Raw genomic sequence first — 20,850 nt, forward strand, 5'->3', positions numbered from 1 at the left:
AACTCACTGGTCTCCCCTCGCTATTCAAGCACTTTGCTCAAACGTAAATAAATCTTTATAGGATCTTATTTTTCACTGCTGACAATGTACTGAAGTTGTGATTAGCACCTCTGCTCATACACACCTGGCTGTAAATTAGTCACATGGTCACAGAAGGATACTGCAAGGAAGGGTGGGAAATTTAGTGTTTATCCTAGGCAGATATTGTGCTCTATGATAATTATATTACGGTAGCAAAAGAGAGATTGGATATCAGAAGACAACAAGTGGGGCCGGCCTGGTGGCAGAGTGGTTAAGTGCATGTACCACTTCAGCGGCCTGGGGTTCGCTGGTTTGGATCCTGGGTGCAGAAATGGCACCGCTTGGAAAGCCATGCTGAGGTAGGCGTCCCACATATAAAGTAGAGGAAGATGGGCACGGATGTTAGCTCAGGGCCAGTCTTCCTCAGCGAAAAGAGGAGGATTGGCAGCAGATGTTAGCTCAGGGCTAATCTTCCTCAAAAAAAAAAAAGAAGACAAGTAGTTTCTAGCACATCAGTCTTAACCTGGCAGCTACTGTCAATAATAATTTTAATTACCATACTTTACTGTTCTTAAAGGTAAAATACTTTGAAATCATTAATGAATTTAGAGCTTGCTTCTACCAACCCACCTACTAGAATACAGAGAAAGTTCTATTCAGCTGCTGCTTTTATTTAAATGAATTATATGTAAATTATCACTATTAATCATCAACATCCTAAAATATGTGCTTATGAGACCCACTGCTAAATACAGAGCACTTAGAAAACTAAAAACCTACACCAACCAGGATTTATGAATTACATGTTAAAACAGAAATCACAGAGTAAGATTTATACCTGATTAAATTATAGATTTTAGCATACTGACTTATAAATCAGTCACTTGAATCCCAAAGGCAATAAAAGGATTTATAAATCAAAACTGATTTAGGATTTATTAGCCGAATGTCTATCATAAGAATGCAATGTTTATAAATCTCTTTTTCTGACTTACAAAGCTAAATTTTATAAACTTCTTTTAGTTAGGGTCCATGTCTAATGACATTTTCAACCAGTCTCCATTGTGATGTGCCCTGATTGATACTTATGTTATGCTGATTAATGATAATGTCAGAAGGGAAGATAATTTTATTAAAATCCCTTAACATTATTTAAACAAACTTTAAAGGAAAACTTTATAATTAAAACACAATATCTATCTATATATCATTTTTTTCTTTTTGCTGAGGAAGATTTGCCCTGAGCTAACAGACACTGCTCATCTTCCTCTTTTTGTATGTGAGCCACTACCAGAGCACGGCCACTGATGACGAGTGGGGTGGGTCTACAGTGGGGAACTGAACCTGGGTAGCCAAAGTAGAATGTGTCAAACTTAACCACTAGGCCACTGGGGCTGGCCCTACATATCTTTTTATATTTTGGAGATATAGGTTTAAATATTTAGAGAATAAGATAAATTATAATTTGAGTATAAAATTCCATGAAAAGAATAAATTTCTTTTAAAGATTGGCACCTAAGCTAACATCTGCTGCTAATCTTTTTCTTTTTTCCCTTCTTCTCCTCAAAGCCCTCTCAGTACATAGTTATATATTCTAGTTGTAAGTCCTTCTAGTTCTGCTAAAGGAATAATTTAACTAAATAACAAAACCATTTCAGCACAGGTTAAATGTTTCAGAACGCATTAATAACAAAATTCCCCTACTGTAAATCCTGGTCTGTGTTTAATTCGTAATTTGGTAAATTATTTTATGTTAAAATTAAATATTTTATTAAAAATATAAGATATTTGTGCTGTTTTGAAATATCTTATTTTTAAGGTTCAATTTTCTCATTTATTGCATCCAGTTTAGAGTCTCTGGATTGGCCTCCCACCTGGTAGAATGGTAGTCTTCAAAATATTCATAAGTGGGGCCAGCCCAGTGTTGTAGTGGTTAAGTTCGTATGCTCGCTTTGGCGACCCAGGGTTCACAGCTGTGGATCCCGGGAGCCAACTCACACACTGCTCATCAAGCCATGCTGTGGTGGCATCCCACATACAAAATCGAGGAAGACTGCCACAGATGTTAGCTCAGCAACAATCTTCCTCAAGCAAAAAGAGGAAGATTGGCAACAGATGTTAGCTCATGGCTAGTCTTCCTCACCAAAAAAATATACATATATTCATATGGCTGACTTCTTTATTTGGTTCAGTTCTCTGTTCAAATGTCATCTTCTCAGGGCCCCTTACTGCTCATCCTGGACCACCCAGTTTAAAATAGCAATCCCATCACTCTCTGTTCTTTAGGCTGCTTCATTTATCTCTTTTTGTAGGAAGATGCTAATAAACAACTTGGAAGTTTAATTCCAAGATGGCAGAGTTAATGAGTGACAGCACAGGCAAACAGTGACACTGTGAAGTTCCTACTTTCTGGTTAATATGATACTCCTAGAAAAATTAAAGATGGTGAACCTTATTCACTTCTCAATAATGAAAGACCAAACAGATAGCTTAAACTCATTTAAATAAGCATATAAATTAGATGTTTTCTTAGGTGGGACATGGACCTTGCTATCCAGGCCAGACATCGGAGATTTCCCAAATAAAGTAAAGCAGGAAGAAATGGTTTGTAACTTTTAAGACAAAATCCAAGTTCAGTAAATATATCAAGAAAACTATGATCAACTTATTTTTTAATTTTCAGGAAAAGTTAGGATAATTTTTCTGTGGGCTTTAATTCTCTTGATAATTTCTTAAAATGCAGTTTTGAAAATACAAAATGGAAAGTTTTTAAACATAAAATAAAATATAAAATACAAATCATACTTAAAAAAAATCTTTCTCTTGTTGAATAGGTTTGGTTAAATATATCCCTCTGTCCTCATCCTAAGTTCCAATAACGGTGGTGATGTTAATGATAACAAAGCAGATGTTTCTGCTCTAATGCGATGTATGCATGCCTGAAAAAAAAAGTTCTACAATATCACAAATTAAACATAATAGGACTTATGGGAATAACAGGTTAGAGACGGACCAGTTAAGAACTATGCAACCTGCTCCTCAAAGCCAGTGGTGGATCCGTGTTTCCTGGAGTGTGAAGCTTGTAAAATTTTGAGAACCCTTTTTAAAGAAAATTATACATTAGATTAACCGCCTGGCACAATTCAGAAGGCTAATTCCTACATCCTTTACTACATTGTGGGGCTGCAAATTCTTTGAGCTCCTTTTCACATGACAATAACTTTGCAATATCTTTTTCCAAGCAAAGAGGAGAAATCATGCACTCCTTCCTCTAAGCATGATGGATTGAAATTTGCTTTAGTTATCCTCGGCATCAAAAATTACTTTTGGTCTCAGAACCTGTTAGTGGTAATGTTATGTGATTATTTAGGACTGTTATCCAATTTGAGAAAACTTCTATTAGGTTTCCTTCATATACAAGTCGTAATACTGTATCTGGAAGGATTTTCCACAGACAATCTTCTGGCTTCTATATTACAAATGTTGTTTCTCCTTCACTACTCATAAACTTCCATTCTGCATCGTTGTAAGACACACTTCAATCACACATTCACGTTGCCGTCTGACTCCTGCCTTGCCTCTCCTTATAAGAACACGGAGTGAGTTGGTGCAATGGGTTATGTGATCACTTTGGGGAGCCATTCCTACATGGGAATGACTAGCAATAACTTAACTGTGCATGGAAGTGTGACTATGAACCTCACACATATATATATATATATACACTAAACTTAGACTAAATGTATCCACAATCCCACTTCCCCCAGGTGGATCCCCCAAATGGTGCAGCTATTCCAAAGCCTCTGAGGGAGAAGAAATTGAAGTGGAAAGAGACTGTGGTCTTAAAAGAGACAGTTAAAATATCTTACTTCTGCAAACGTTACATAAACGCGTGAACATGTGAACACACCCACCCTGTTCAATGCAATGAAGGAGCCATGCAAGACAGCAGCTCTGAAGAGAAAGCTTCATTAATAGCACAGTAGATTCTACTCAGCTTAGAGCACTCGAGCAACAGTAATGGATACTCAGGAACTAACTTGCCCAGCTCCAGGAGGAAGCTCGTTGTGGCCGCAGGCTGCCTCTGAGGATATTAAAAAGGAAAAAACAAATCCAATCTAGTGGAAATGCCAACTTCCCAGCACTGAGATAGTGCAGATGGAAGTGCAATCTGCCAGAAGTCAAGAGCTGAGCAAGGCTGAGGGTACATTTTTCTGGTTAGGGAGCCCCAAGTGCGAGAGCTCTTTTTTATTTTTCTCAAAATAGAACAAAAAGGGACCAGCCTGTGTAGCATTTAAGTTAAGGGTTTTGTCCTTTCTGGCTGAAGACTGTAATTCTGTTTCCACTTTTTTGACTCCCTTTGCCAAGGAAAAATCATGTTTGAACCAACACAACTTCCCTGTTACACTAAATAGCATTCCCTGATTTACCCATCATCATGCCGTAATTGATGTAATGGAAGCATACATTAGAGAAGAAGAGATGGTAGCTAATAATTACCGAGCACCATCTGCTGTTCTAAGCGGTTCATAAGTATTAACTAATTTACTCCTTGTAGCCACTTGTGGGACAGATTCTAATGTTATCTCCATTTTACAACACTATTTTTGGTAAAGGGAAAAGTTTTGTCCATTTCCCTGTTCACGGGCTTCCTGAGAACTCATTGGTCTCCCCTCTCCATTCAATTACTTAGATTGGACGTGAATAAATCTTCACAGCATTTTGTTTTCAATACTTCTGAATATATCCACCAAAGTAATTTGAAATAAGCCTTTATGTAAGTCTATGTAAGTCTAAAGAAGTTATAGTTCATGAAATGACAGTTTGATTATATTTCTTAATATGTTAACAGAAAAACAGGAGTCCAAAATGAAATGGTTTTTGGTACGGTTTATACAGACCAGCGTGGTCCAAGGGCCATTTGTTCCAGAATTGCCTAGTGGGAGGAGGTTACTAAAAATATTGGCTTCTTGCCCCCGTTTTGGACCTACTGAACCTGAATTTCTAGATTAGGTGTTGGGAAAATGTATATTTAGCAAGCACTCCCAGGCGACACTCATGCATACTAAAGTTTGGCAACCTCTAATTTAAACTCATTTAAATGCTGTGAAATCTCTACTTTCTGCAGAACAGACATAATTAATGTCTGGTGTTTACAATCACAAGACATTTAAAAGCTTGACTGTGATTTAAGAAATGAATAAATATGTTTTTGTTTCTTGTATGCTAATATAAGCTTAAAAATGTTATTTGAAACAAATGATGCAGTACAGGAGGAAAAAAAAAACCCTACAAGGTTTTGCAGATCTTTAAATCAGACCATTGATTAATTGAAACACTTGGGGGTTAGTTTTCCTAATAGCGTAAACTGAAAAGCAGAACAGATTTAACTGGCTTTGGAGAAATCATTTCAGGATAAGCTCTTTTCCCTTATGAACTACTTTCTTCTTGCACCCGGAAAGGAATGAGCTTTTGGGTCTTGTAGCTCTGTGTGAACTCTCCCTTCTCATAAATATTTAGATTAGGGAAAAAAAGCCAAGATCATTCTTTTAAAAAGTTTAATGAATTTTTAAAAATGTATGAAGATAGTTGGAAAAGCCTGCCAGTGATTAAAGAGTCTTGGTTTTATTATTATATTCTTTTCCCTTCCAAAATTCCCTTCCATATTTCATGAAACAATATATTTCCCTTAATAAGTTTACGTTGAAATTAATTATTTAAGTCATTTTTATCACAAAATTTAATTATCGATACTCAATTTTCTGTTTCTCATATCTTTGTCCTTATGCCATGTTACCTACAGGGCACACTCTCCATCCGGTATGTTAAATTAATATTTCTACCATCACTGCAATGAGGTTTTGGTGCACTACAAAAAAACACATGTGTAGGCTATCTCCTTAAAAATCTCATTTCCTGGTTGAGGTGTTTACACATAAAATATGCCAGGGATTGTCAAGTTTTAGCTTGGTTTAGAATTAGAATAGAGTAAGCTTCCTTGGTATTATTTGCAGTTCACTGACAAGACTCATAATTAAAATTAAATAAGAAAAAGAAAAGGAAAATGCAATTTCATCTAATTCTGTATATAAGTCAACATACATATATTGTTTTTTCCCCTTGTAAGGTTTCAACAAACCAAACCTTTGTTTGCAGTTTATAAAAATCAAACATCAAAATTTTGAATACCTCCTTTTGATTGTTATGTCTTCTTGGTTGATTGACCCTTTTCTCATTATGCAATATCACTCTTTATCTCTGGTAATGTTCTCCACTCTGGACTTTGCTTCGTCTTATGTTAATAGAGCTACTCCAGCTTTCGTTTGGTTAACATTTGCATGGTATATCTTTTTCTATCTTTTACTTTTTTTTCCTTTTCATGGTTTGCTAGCTCATTTCTATTTTTCTCCTCATTTTATTGATGTACAATTAACAATTAAAAATTGTATATATTTAAGGTATACTGCTTGGTGATTTTATACATGTATACGTTGTGAAATAATCACCACAATCAAAGTAAGTAGCATATCCATTGCCTCACATAGTTACCTTTTTCTTATGGATGTGTGTGTCCTGAGAAGACTTAAGATCTACCCTCCTAGCGAATTTCAGTTGCAGTCATGTGCTGCATAATGGCGTTTCGGTCAACGATGAACAGCATATACAATGGCGGTCCCATAAGAGTAATACCATACAGCCTAGATGTGTAGTAGGCTATACCACCTAGGGTTGCATAAGCACACTTTATGATGTTCACACAACGACAAAATCAAAATCACCTAACAACACATTTCTCAGAGCATATCCCCATCTTTAAGTGACCCACGGCTGTACACAATAGAGTATCGTTGACTATAGTCACATTGTTATATACTGGATCTCCAGAACTTATTCACCTTCCACAACTGAAATGCTGTACCCCTTGACCAACATCTCCCCGCCTCCTCCCATGCTATAACCTACCTACGTCATCGTAGGTGAAGCGAGTTACATTCACATAGGATAAATTTCTGTCGGTTAGAAAAATCCATTCTCCGTCCTTCATTTAGTGTGTTTTGAGTATTAATGTGATTATTGATATGTTTGATTTAGGTCTATCATTTTATTATTTTCTTTCTACTTTTTTTGTTTGTTTGTTTTTCATTCCTTTGATGACTACATATATTGTGCTGTAGGGTTTTTTCGTTTACTTTTGTTTTTCTTTATAATGGATGCTCTAAGGATTTCAGAATACGTACTTAACTTTTCATCATCACTTAGAGTCACTTTCATACTACTTTAGTTAGAATATCGAACCTCTCCATTTTATGGATCCCTTTACCCTCCCTCTTTATGGTATAGTTGGCTTATATATGACATCTACATTCATTGAAAACATTAACATACAATATTACATGGTTTTAATTCAACAGTCTAACATATTTTAAAGAACTCAAAAGGGGGAAAAGTAGGCTTTTATATTTACCCACACATATGCCAATTTTGATACTCTTCCTTCCTTTCTGATATTCCAAGTTTCTCGCTGGTATCATTTGCCTTCTTTCTGAAGAGCTTCCTTTAGCAATCCTTATAGATCAATTCTGCTCGCTAAATATTTTTTTATTTTTTCTTAATCTGAGAAGGTCTTCATTTCACCTTTATTCCTGAAAGATATTCTTGCTGGTTGTAGAAGTCTGAACTGACAATTCTCTTTTTTCAGCGCTGAAACAACAAGCCACTTCTCTGGCCTCCATGATTGCTGCTGAGAAATATGGAGTCATTCAAATTATAGCTCCCCAATAGGTAATCTGTTGATTTTTTTTGGCTGCTTTCAAGATTGTTTTTCTTTAGTTTTCAGTAGTTTGATCACGATGTGTCTGGGTGTGGTTTTCTTTAAGTTTATCCTTTTTAGAGTTGACTGAACTTCTTGAATCTGTAGCTTCTCTCTTTCACCAAACTTGGAAAGGTTTTAGCACCACACTCTTTCTTCTCTCTTCTGGGATTCTGATGACATGAATGCTAGACCTTTTGTTATTGTCCCACAGCTCCCTGAGACTCTGTTTGCTTTATTTTTTTCCAATATTTTTTCTCTCTGTTGTTCAGACTGGATAATTCCTATTGATTTGTCTCCAAATTCACTTATTCTTTACTCTGATGTCTCTATTCTGCTATTGAGCCTATCCAGTAATTTTTTTTAATCTTGGCTACTGTATTTTTTGTTCTGAAATTTCTATTTCGTTCTTTATATTTTCTATTTTTTCTCTATTTTTCTATTTCAGTCTTTTCACTAATTTCAAATAGCATTTGCCCCTAATTCTTGGATCATTTTTTGTAATAGCTACTTTAGAGTCTCTGTCAGATAAATTCCAACATCTCTGTTGCTTGATGATTGTCTTTCTCTCACGAGTTGTGATTTCCTTGGTTCTTTGTATGCTAGGTAATTATAGACTATATCAGGGACTTTTTGAATATTATGTTATAAGACTTTGGGTTTTGTTTAAATCTATGTAGAATTTTGATATTTTTATTTTAGCAGGCAATCAACCAGGTTCAATTTAGACAAGTTCCAATCAGACTCTGTTGGTTATTCTTTCAATATAAGTTCCAATTTCAAAGCGTTGTAGGCATGTTTGGATCTGTCCCATGTGTACACCACCCAATTGCTAATCTGGGATCTGGGTGGTTGTTTATCCTGTATTCAGTCCTCAAGGTCAAGGTATCCTATTTAGGGTTAGATCCATGCAGGTGCAACTTGAGACGATCCCAAGAGTTCACAAGCAACTTTAGGGGTCACTTTCTTGATTTTCTCCATCTTGATGATTTCCCTAGTACTTTCTGGTTCCCTGGGGCAACTCTTTGTGGTTTTCTGGTCAGAAAGATGGGCTTTATTTACCCTGCTCTTTGCATACTTCCACAAATGGGCTCATATCCAAGGGTAGACAGTGGGAAGACAGAGACAGAAAAAAAGCAATGGGGATTCACCCCATCCTCCTGGTATTACATCAATTTGATCAGAAAGAGTTTTAGGCTCCTGTTGGGTCCTGTTACTGCCATTGTCACTCCCACTGGCACTGCTGCCTCTGCTACCAAAAGACCACTTGGGAGCTGCACAAGAAAACAGAGAAAAGAAAAAATATAGAGGTACTTCCCCCACTGTCTTTGAGCATGAAGATACCTTGCTTATTTACCTAGAACTAGAGAGCTTCTCCCGTAGCTCTGTCTGTTCACGTCCTGGAGGCTACTTACGTGTTTTGGGCTATGTTTAGTCCAGTGTGGGGCAGACAGAGGGAAAAAAACCGATAAACTCAAGGCTAGATAGGCAGTACTTCAAATTTTGGTCTTGTACCCCAATCTGCTTCTCCTATTTGCTTTCCACACACACCTGAAATAGCTGCTCCATGCATTCCCCCCAAATTCTATAGCTGCATTCAGTGGGAGGCAGAAAGTGCAGTGTGCTTTTCTGTCTTACCCAGAGCTAGAAGCAACCCTTCCAACTAAAGATAATGAGACAAAACTGTTTTACCGTAACCACTAAGCGAAATATATAGTATGTACAGTAAACTGACTGTTTAAAGCCAACAAGCTGAATAAAAATAAACTCATTTTAGAATTGATAGACCTCAGCTGATCCTTGCTATGATCAATGACTTTTTATTCACATGCCATCTGGCATTTACTCACTACCACTGAAAATACTTTGAATCTGGCGAATGTTGCAAATGTAGGTTATGTACAGTATCATCAGAGGCAAGATATTACCCTTTTTATTCTTGTAAGTCTTAAAAGCACTGACATATGGAGAGAACTGCTGATGAACACATTTTTCTTAAAGTCTAATCAGGGCAATTCTAAACTTTTACATGCAAAGGCACGCTCAAATCTGTAGAGTACTGTGATCACTCTGATGAAATGGCCAGAGGTGACAAGACTGTTTTGTGAATTAATTACTGACATGTCATCAATAGAGATGAACCAGTTGTACACACAATACATATTTCTGAAAAGTGGTGAATAAAATAAATTTTGAAAGAAGAATTAATTGGAACTCCATCATGAATCCTTTTGTAAAGCAAATCATTGCCCCCCGATTTTTGGTATTACATGTGTGATTTTTTAATAAATCAGGTTTCTCTAGTTTTATTTAGTTGTGTTTACCCCTTTTTGAGATGATTTCTGTAATGCACAGGTCAGCCTAGGGCAACATGGCAGGTTTGTGTATTTAATGCACGACTCTTTGGTCTGTATTATGCTTTTAGCAACTGCTGGGCAGCAGGACACAGAACTTAATTAGCTGCCTTTGGAGTTATCAGACTGCAATCACATTTGATTAAGAAGGCCATTTATTTCAGTCAAGGCTGAGCGTGCTCTAGGGAGGAGAGATGCCCACGTTTTGTCCCAGAGGACCAGGGAGAGAACCTCACACTCAAAGTGGTGCTCGGTTGCTTAGTCACGGGCTCTCCAAATGACCTTGAGAAGCCAGTTTGCTCCCCATCTGCTTCCTCTTTGCCCAAAGTCCAGATGTTTTCAGAGCCCAATGTTTTCATTAATGACAAGAAAAATTTACAAAACCCTTCGAAGTACTTTTAGGTACAAATATATCCTTCAGCCTAATGCTGAGAGAGAGGCAAGTTGTTACTACTTGTCCCTCTTTACAAATTAATAAATGGAGGCTCAGTGATATTAGGAGAATCAAGTTCGCACAGCATAAAAGAAGAGGAACTCAAACCCCATTTTTGTGAATCCAAATATTCTTGGTCTTTTTTCCAGAACTCCCATCACTAAAACTACTGTTAATTAAGAACAGAATCACAAGAGTTGTTTCCTGTTTCATTCCACCCAGCAAATGGCAAGAAGGTCTATTTCCTTAATGTAAGGATGGGTATTACTCGAGATTGCAACCACAAAGTAGAGTTTTCACCATTTATTTGATAAATTTAGATTCAAAGATTTCCCTCTGTGTAATACTTTGGAGGCTGATTTTGTATTATTCCTGGTATTTGCAGAAGAAACATGTATCAACATCGTACAGCTGTTATTTGCAACCACACGTAGCACTTGTTTTCTGCAAAATGCAGCATGGGGAGATCCAGTTCGGCTCACCTTTTTGACAGTGTGTAGTCATACAGAGTATGTTTGAAGTAATTTGTCATGTTTTTTCTCTATTTTTGTCAGATTTGTGCAAAGGCATACAAAAAGCATTCTTCTTGCTACCTGTAAATCTTCTTTCTTCTTCCCCTTGCCTTAAGAATGAATATTGAAACAAATTCTATTTGTCTCTGAGTTACCATGGGTTAAACAGCCAAAGCTTTCACCCGTGGCACTTTCAGATGGAATCCTATTACACTTTATGAGCTTACCATTGCCCTCTGAAATTTTCATTAGTTATGGGTGTGTTCATCCTAATATTTCGCAGTTGGGAGACAGCTGGAAGACAGTGTGTTCTGGCCTGCAGCTGTCCACCAGAATTTTTCTAATATAACGGAGTAAAAATCATTGTGTGTGCATAATTGTTTCCTCCTCAATTTTATCAATAAAACACTTTATCTCCAAAAATTATGCAAGTGAATAGTGTTGCACAGGTGCCTGTTGCCTTAATAGTCATAGGCTGGCAGCTCATATTGCTTTATTGAGAGAGCACATTCTCTCCAGAAATATGACAAGAGGTTAAATCATTATAATCAAAATGATGTTTGAATTTTAATCCCTATCATCTGATGATAATTTATCATAAACAGCAGTGATCAGAAAGTGAGGACTGACTACAGAGAAATCACTCCTTTTGGTATGTAGTGATATCTGATTTGTTCTCCATGAGAAGAAATTCTCTGAAATCAGTAACATATTTCAATTACAATATGATTTTTCTAAGCAAATACTTATCCAGATGATACATATTTATTTAGGACTCAAAAAGTGTCACGTTTTTCATGTTTAACTGGAGGCTTGACCTGCATTTAAACAATTCATTGTGGATCATTGAGTTGGTTAGGCCTTGTGCCTTCAATGGTAAGCTGTTAGATTGGCTTCTTGTCTTCTCAGGTTCCAGAGTGTGGAAGGGCAGAGATAGTTCAGGAGCTTGAATAACGTGATGATAACAGAGTAGAGAAAGGATAATTTTATGGCAGTTTATAGCAGGGAATTTAATCCAGATACTGAGAGTAAGCAAACCTCAACATATGGTGTTTAGGTTTCATAAGGTCTTATAGCAATGAATAGTTTCCACTCATCCATCTTGAAATCTTCTTCAGATCTTAGGGAGCTGGTGGGGAGTAGCAGAAAGAGGTCAAACACGTGCAGTTTTAAACACCAGCTCATTACACGGTAGCTGTGTGACATTAGACAGATTACTTCACTCTGGGTCTCAACTTCCTCTTCTGTGCAGACAGGAATAATAACACCCAGATCATGAGGGCTATTCTGAAAATTAACAAACTAATGTGTTTTAAGCACCTGGGACAGAGAATGCATTAAATAAATGGTAGCTACCTTCACTCTAAGAATCCCTGCTACCACCAAACACACTTTGTCTTATAATTCCTGACTCTGATTTCTATTTAATTAAGGGAGCTCCTAAAACCTGGAATATATGCCCAGATGTGAGTTGATACGGTTTGGGCACAATCCCAGTAAATAAGGATGGATGGATACTCACATAAACTGCTTTGTTATGAGAACATATTCAATTTAGAATGAACTGAAATACCATGAGTCCTATCTCTCATATAACATAAAACACAAAAAGCTCATAGAAGAAAATAAAGACATCACTGTCCCCGCCACCACGAGATGTGTATTCAGGCTGATTAGCAAAGGACATCAATTTTCATAGACACGAAGGAATTTTGAAGGGATGGAGAACACCTTAAAGGAGGCTGAAACGGAGAACACTGTTCAGGATTCTGATCAAATGTAGAAAGGCGAGAAATCACAGAGTATTCTTGAATTTCCCTGAGGTTCCATCATTGTTTGCTCTTCTCTTTCTTACACCTCTCTTCAGAACATCTCATTCACTCTCACACACCCTCACACCAGCACCTCTAGGCTTTTTACTCCCAAACCTAGAAGTGATGATCCAGGCTCTCTACAGAGTTCAGATTGGTACACTCCACAAATTAAAGGCCCACTGAATCAGGCCTATAGGCTATAGAGCCTATAGCCCCCTCACCCCCCAGGCACTCAACATATTAAAAACGGAATTCATTCCCCTCTTTGAATCTTCTTGAATATTCCCCATTAGTTCCCAGAACACCATCCACCCAATCATCCAAAGTAGAAGCTTAAGAATTAGTTTAGGCTTGTTCCTTTCCTTTAGCCTCAATCCCTAGCCCCACATCCCATCAGTCCTCAGGTCTTAATCTCTTCTATCATTTCAACCTGTAGTACAGGACATTGTCAGATAGCACCAGCCCTCTCTACCCAAGTGTGCCTGGAGGATGGGCAGCATCAGCATCCCCTGAGAGTTTGTTAAAAATGCAGAATTTCAGATCCCACTCCAGACCTGCCAAATCACAATCTGCATGTTAACAAGGTGTTGTGATATTTATAGGAAGAAATATACATTTGGTCTTAGTTCCCGTTTCTGGTACAGAGCTCCTAAACCGCTCTGAATTTCCTAAGTGATATCAGTGAAAAAGGTGTCTTGATATCATAACAAACCCCTTTCAACGACACCCAAGTTTATGTTATTGAGGTGACTTTTGGAAAGCACCTAAGGATGGGTTTATCTCTGCTCTCTATCAAGCTCCCATATGTCAGTTTATAAGCTCTATATTCTATCAGTTTGTCTGTAAACCAATATCATACAATTTATTTTCTGTAACTGTATAATAAATCTTGATATCGTAAGGCATGTCTTCTCATTTTGTTCTTTTTCATAACTGCTTCTCTTTTCTATGCCCTTTACTGTCCCACATAAATTTTAGGCTCAGTCTGTCAAACTCAACAAAAAATGGTCCTGTGGGTTTTGATTGGAATTGCATTGAACTTACATATAGTTCAGGAAGAACTGATATATCCCACGTATTGACATCCTTACAGTATTCCATCCACAATTTGGTATATCTCAATTTCTTTTAGTCTCTCATCTCTTGAAATTTTTATGTATTTATATGACTCCATAAATGCCAAGCATATATTATTATTGGATTTCATACTAAGTATCTTATAGATTTTGACATTGTAAGTAAGATTTGTGTACACACAAACATACTACATTTTCTAATTGCGTGTTGCTGATATATAGGAATGCACTAATTTTTGTACACTGACCTTATATCCTGCAGTGTTGGTGAATAGTCTTATTCATTTTTATAGGCTGAGTAGTATAGGAAATCATATTTTATGTAAATAAAAAAATTTATTTTCTTCCTTTCCAGTTATTACTACCTCTTTTTAATTTGCCTTGTTGATTACAGTGACCAGGACAGTATGATGCTGAACAGCAGTGGTTCTAGATGCTAGCTTGTTTTATAGTTGCCTTGAAAGGGAAAGGTTATAACAGCATATCATTGACTGGGGCTGTTTGTTTGTTCTTTTGATATTTATTAGACTAAGAAATTTTCTTCCATATTGCTAGTTTGCTAGTGTTTTCTTTTAATTCTAAGTGAGTGATGAATTTTATCAATTGCTTTTCAAGACTGATCTTAGAATGACTCTCCTTCAGGAAGTCTTCCTATCACCCTAAAGTTGGACTAAAAGTCCTCCTTTCTGATTCCACTGCATTGTGTGCTTTCCACAGCCTGTTAAACTATCTGTTCATAGGTCTATGTTCTCCAGTAGCCTATAAGCAATTCAAGAGCAGGAGCCATGTTTGATACATGGCTATATCCTCCAGCACCTGGTGCAGAACATAGAATATCTCCCTACGTATTTATAGAAATAAATTGCTAGGAACATGTTCTAGAAACTTCGTCTATTCCTTCCTGAAAACAAGTTATGTTTCTGACAACTAGCTTAATTTACAAAGGGAATTATGAAAGAATAGACTACAATTGACTGAAAAGAGTTTTAGATATCTACACATTTATATTTGCTCTGAATGAAACAACACATAAAGTGAAAACATATGTCTTCTGAGAAACAATGACTTTCTTCTTATATCAAACATAATTTGTTACTACATTTTAAATCAAGTTCATACTTATTGTAATGTTATACTAGTTTTTTATCTTTGCATTATTATTAAAACAAAAATAAGACTTCCACAAACTTTGATTTGCTCAGTATGTACCTTTCAGAGGTGTTTTTTTAAATATCTAGGTACTAAGAATATTTATATTTAGTTAATTTTAATGATGTTTTTACCAATGCCAAAGGCCTTTCAAAATGCATTATGTTTCTGTCGCTGTTTGAATAGCTTCACGTGTTTTATTCAGAATGCTCAGCTACTTAATGAGCATAGGACCTCAAATGCCATTTGGAAATATGAAACCTTTATCTTTTAACTCAATTTTGCTTTCATGCATAACATAACTCTAACATCACAGTTGTGATATTTATTAGCTGTCTTTGCAAAACCGTGGGCAATACATCTTTCACATTTCATTGAGAAGAAAAGAAACCTAATCCCATCAGGATCTCCATTATTAGTTCTTCCTCTTGATTTTTCCCTGTGGGGATTTTGTGTTGGCCAGATGGTACTCTGAAGAAGCCCTAGGCAGATCTGCATTTTACAAAGGCAAACTAGAATAGCAAAAATCTGCTTTTGAGTAAGGGGATTAAATTTTATATTTTGTCATCTGGCCCACTATGTCCAACCTCGCCATTATGTGGTTCATATTCAATATTGTACAGTTATTCTCTTACTGACACAGCAGTGTACCTTCCTTTTCAGTAAAGTCCTACTTTTAGTTTGTTCCATTAGTAACAGTAATTAGCCAATCAATTGCACCCTCTATTCCCTTGAATTCTACAATTCTAAAGAGTACTCTGCAAACCACATCTTTATGCTGGATCCTCTCTTCTAAGGGAATGTCAATCACATTTCATCAGAAGCAAGAATTGAAATGCTCCTTTCCATATTCATCACAGGATGTTGAGCTTTCATGGGGAGGAGTGGCTGAATGAAATGTTTGAGAATCAGTTTGATGAGAAATTGTTTATTTCTTGAATTGGCCCAACTCTCATTTTCAAACAGTGAGGTTTTTCAGGTAGTTGTCCTCACGATCAAAAATGTCAAAAACGGAGAAAGAATTCCAAGGTCACATATTCTATGGTAAATAATACTAAATAGAGCAACATCTCCAAGTGTTCGTTCCAAATCTTTTTTACATGAAATAAATAAAAATAATCTCCTTTGACACCGTCTCATTTTTGTCCCTTGTCTTTGTGGTGTCTCGGAATGTGTCCTGTCTATATAAAACCAGCTATCTTATTTCTAGAAAAGTATGGAATTATTTTGTTTTAGTTTTGTTAGGCACATCCAATACAAGTATGTAGTCCACCAATAAAAGTAGATAAAGTAACTGTCTAGCTTTTGTCTTACCTACTTATTCATGCTATATTCAAAGTTTAACATTTCTTCTCTAGCAACACTGAACAACAGGGGCTTTCCCAAACTAAGCATTTCCTTTCTTCTATCTTTGCCTTTGTAAGAGAATCTCTCTGTCTGGAATGTTCTTCCATTTCATCATTGTCCATTGATGTAAATGTCTATTCTTCCTTCAAAATTATGTTCAAATTTCGTGTTTATGAGGCTTTTTCTAGACATCCCTTTCTAAACACACCCACACACTCACAGACTAGCTGTTTTCTCTCTTCCCAGCCCTTTAATAATGCTTCATAGATTAGTTCATTGAATTAGAATTATTTGTCTATACTCTCCTCTCTTATTAGATTGTGAGATGCCTCAGGCCAGGGTTACATCATTTATTCATCTTTGGATTCCAGGAACTAGCTCAGTACTGCCATGGTAACAGGCGCTCAATATGTATCTGTAAATAACTGACTGCACAGAATATGCTGACTTTTGTAAAAATTATTCTTAAATGCTGGAAAATAATACTATTATTTTTCTGTATTGAAGTCAACATCATCTGTGACCATAGTGATCAAATGTAGGTATGTTATTTCAAATAGACTTATGTCAAATACACTTAGTGTGGTGATCATTTTGCAACATACACAAATATCGAATCATTATGTTGTATACCTGAAACTAACATAATGTTATATGTTGATTATATCCCAATTTTTAAAAAGTAGATATGCGATTTTAAAAGTTTAATTTTGAAAGTTTTTCATGAGATGCAAGTAAATTTTAAAATTCTTAACTGAGAAAAGAAAAAAAGGGAGGGGTAGAATCTGAATTTATTTGTCAAAAATAACTCATATTTGGAATATAAAATGGAGGGACTGGAGTAAAATAAGACTTCAACTAAAAGGCAAATTGAAAGAGTGATCTCTTTATAAACGTCTTTATGATTAATTCGCAAAAGAAAAAGGAGAGTTGAAGTAAAAGAGAATTAAGGGCTTAATATCACCACTGATTATTTTAGAAGGTGACTAAGGAGAGGCCTCAGCAATTTACCAACAGTCTAGAATGACCCAAATTGTATTTCATACTCTTTTTAGCTCGTTTTAAACTGAGCCAAGACATTTTCTATTTTGAAAACAAAAATAGAAACTGACTTAGAACAAATTTATAAAATTATTCATTTAGGATACATAACATTTTTTCCTTACTATTTCTCTGATAACCACAAAGATTTGATTTTCTGTTAAGATGATTAAAATGATTTTACTAAGAATGTTTCTGGATGCTTGGAAGAGAGGAAGCCAGTTTATGAGTTCCAAAATAGCAATATTTGAAAACACGAGCATGAAAGAACTTTTGTAAGCATTCTTGGAATGATTTTTTTCTCTCTGCACCCCCCACCCCAACTTAAAAAAAAAGCTTTGGGTGGAGTTGAGCATGCTTTTCAAATCTTAAACAATAACTGGAAATCCTGAAAATGTATTCTCCTTTATCCACTGGGGAAAACACTTTAAAGCCCTTTTTGCCCCTAAGAATTGTTTAGCTAGAGATTTACTTAGTGGTTTCTATTTTGAACCAAAAATTCAGTTTTAACTGCCTGAAATATAATACCATCTGTGTTTATGTCCACCCCCTACAAAACAAAATTCTTTTTTTCAAACATAGCAAATACATAGCCCTAATAACCCAGATAAATGTATCAACTCAACTAATTCTTTAACCAAGTGGCGAAATTAGTTAAAAGACTTAGAATATGTACCACAAAAATGTGAATCTGATTGCAGATATAAAACATATTAAGCATACCTGTAAATTTAAAATTTTTAAGTATTTTGATTAATAAGTAATTATGTCCTTTATATATATATTTACCAGGGTGGAGGTAGCTATGAGGTGAGAAATAGGGGCACAACACACGCCATGATGTGGGCAGAGAAATGAGCCAGGAGCCAGAGGACGAAACACTCACAGAATCACGCTAACCGCAAGTTCCACAAACCTATACCACCTGTGGGCCCACTCACACATCTATCTGGAACAGCAGCATCTGGCACGTGGAGACCACTCAAAAATAATATTTTAACTTAGTAATAATGTATTTTAAATGACTTTAAAAGTGCGAAGTGATATACAAACGTGAAACATCATTATGTATTTATATTTAAGGTATTCTCCGCTGATTAATTTCTGTATGTATCATTCTGGCGGTTCTCTAACGTAAGAAGGGGACTTAATCTCTTTTCCACCAAGTCTTCCACGAGAAAAAAAAAAATCCACACATCTTACGTAGAGTTTATTTGCATTTCAAAGAATGCTTAAGTTCTGTTCATCAATCTTTACTACAGCCTGACAATTCTTACATAGCGATGTTAGCCTTCAAGAGTATCCTGAAGCATGATTCTTTTTGGCCTTATTCAGAGAAATATGATCTCTAATATCAGCCCCAACTTTGATTCCAGAAAGTTTATTTAGTGCCGTGTTTTCTATTCTCAGGAAATAGAGGATGAGTTATAAGCCATCTCAATGGACACATCGCTAAACAGCCAGGCACACCCTTAGTGCCTGATCTTTCCTGGGTCTACTTAAGCCTTCACAGGGCATGAGTCTTCAGAGGGCACGGGAGCAGAACAGCTCCCAAGTCATCCTGATATTCACTTGAAAAATAAAAACTAAGGAGGACAGTGGCTAGACTCCTGCTGCTATCTGAAAATCATGGGTGATTTTGACTCAGGAAAGTCTAATGTTCCTAATTCTCTACCTACTATTTCTCAACTTGATGGTCTGTATAGAGGAACTGAGAATTGTACACTTTTCAGACATACAACCCTGAAAGCAGTTCCTGCTTCTCCCTTTCCCTTTGCCCAGAAGCATCTCTAAAATAAATTCTTAATTTGCTATGGAGAAATGCTTAACACATTCTATGTTTCACTGATGTTTGCAGTTGGTTATCACTTTACATCGTTGGTGTCTAGCCTTCCTTGGGCTCTAAACCTGTTTCCTAAAGTTGCTTAATATGCATTATGTAGAATATTGACATTCCATATCTCAACGTTTTTTAATTCATAATATCTCTTTCCCCTGATATCTACCTGAGGAGTTAGACAAATACTTGTATGGCAAAATAAACCAGCCATAATTAAATGACAAATTCTAACTTACAAATTCTTCAACAAAGCAGACAAAAACATAACTTACAACGTTAAAAAAATGATCAATAATAAGAATATTGTCTAGTTAAAACATTAGTATAGTACACAAAATTAAACAATAAAGGAATACTTCTTTCAATTTCCTTAGAATAAAAGCAATTTATTTTGTATATTAATTTACCCATTTTGTCAAACAACATAACACACGAGGTAGTGATGAGTGTTTAGTATCCCCAGTAAAGATTTTATGTCAATAACCAATCTTACCATTTCTTGCCCATGCCTACAACTTAGTACTTTTTGAAAACATAACTGAAGAAGGGAAAGAGTATCAATATTGCCAAATTTGACCCATACTCACGAGAGGATATTCCCAATATAGGCATAGTAGGAGCAGCAGTAGGGCGTGGTTCCATCACAGCAATAAGATCTGCAGTCTTTGCCGCACTGAGCAAGGCAGTTGTCTACAAAATAAAAGCAGGTGCAGTTATAGTTCTGAAATCACAGCTTCAGGAGAAATCATTCTATTTCATATCTTAATTGGTCAATGACCTCTCTTCAGTGCATTTCTATCTTCATTTTACCTACTCAGAATTCTAAAACATTTGTAATCATCTAAACTAATCCTTCTTCCCTCTTAGTCATAAATCTAGAAAAGGCAAAGACCATTCTACTTTGAATCTCCTGTGTCAAGTACCATAATTAGGAGTCAGAGTGGGTTGAATGAGATAATGAAGGGGGGAATGAATGATCCAACTAGTCAGTCATTCAATTTGTCAATAGAGTTCTTATAGTAATTCTTAAATGACAAAGTCTTTTGACTTTACGGTATTACTACCAATTAACTTCATTTAATGGAAAGTGTTATTGACATGGATAATGTCAAATGGAAATAATTTTTAAATAATGTATATTTTTCATGACCATGCATTTTGTGCTCTTCTTTCTCTACCATTTTTTACCTTCAAAATTACAGTTTGCACACATATGATAAGACAAATGTCTGCATATCCTGTCAATCTATTTAGATTGGAGGATAATGAGTTAGTTATAGGAAGAAGTTCCCATGGATAATTAACTTGTGAATAATTAAGAGTTTAATGTCATATTTGAGAATTATTAAGCTATGAAATAGCACTGTTCACATAGTGAATAGCACTTCACTATGTGAAGGGGGAAAGATTATTTTCTGACTAAAATAAACATGTTGGGGCTGAAAACCAAATT

General features: G+C 36.0%; 1 protein-coding gene across 2 annotated transcripts in view; it reads right to left on the minus strand.

The window, feature by feature from the left end:
• Positions 1–20,850, minus strand: part of CYYR1 (cysteine and tyrosine rich 1) — a 103,743-nt gene that overhangs the window by 77,846 nt on the left and 5,047 nt on the right. For both annotated transcript variants that reach the window (XM_008514145.2, XM_070597247.1), the window contains exon 2: positions 19,985–20,087. In XM_008514145.2, the coding sequence (XP_008512367.1) occupies positions 19,985–20,087 (103 nt within the window). The remainder of the gene's footprint in view (positions 1–19,984; positions 20,088–20,850) is intronic.

Source organism: Equus przewalskii, chromosome 27, assembly GCF_037783145.1.
Source record: "Equus przewalskii isolate Varuska chromosome 27, EquPr2, whole genome shotgun sequence".
Classification (NCBI taxonomy): domain Eukaryota; kingdom Metazoa; phylum Chordata; class Mammalia; order Perissodactyla; family Equidae; genus Equus; species Equus przewalskii.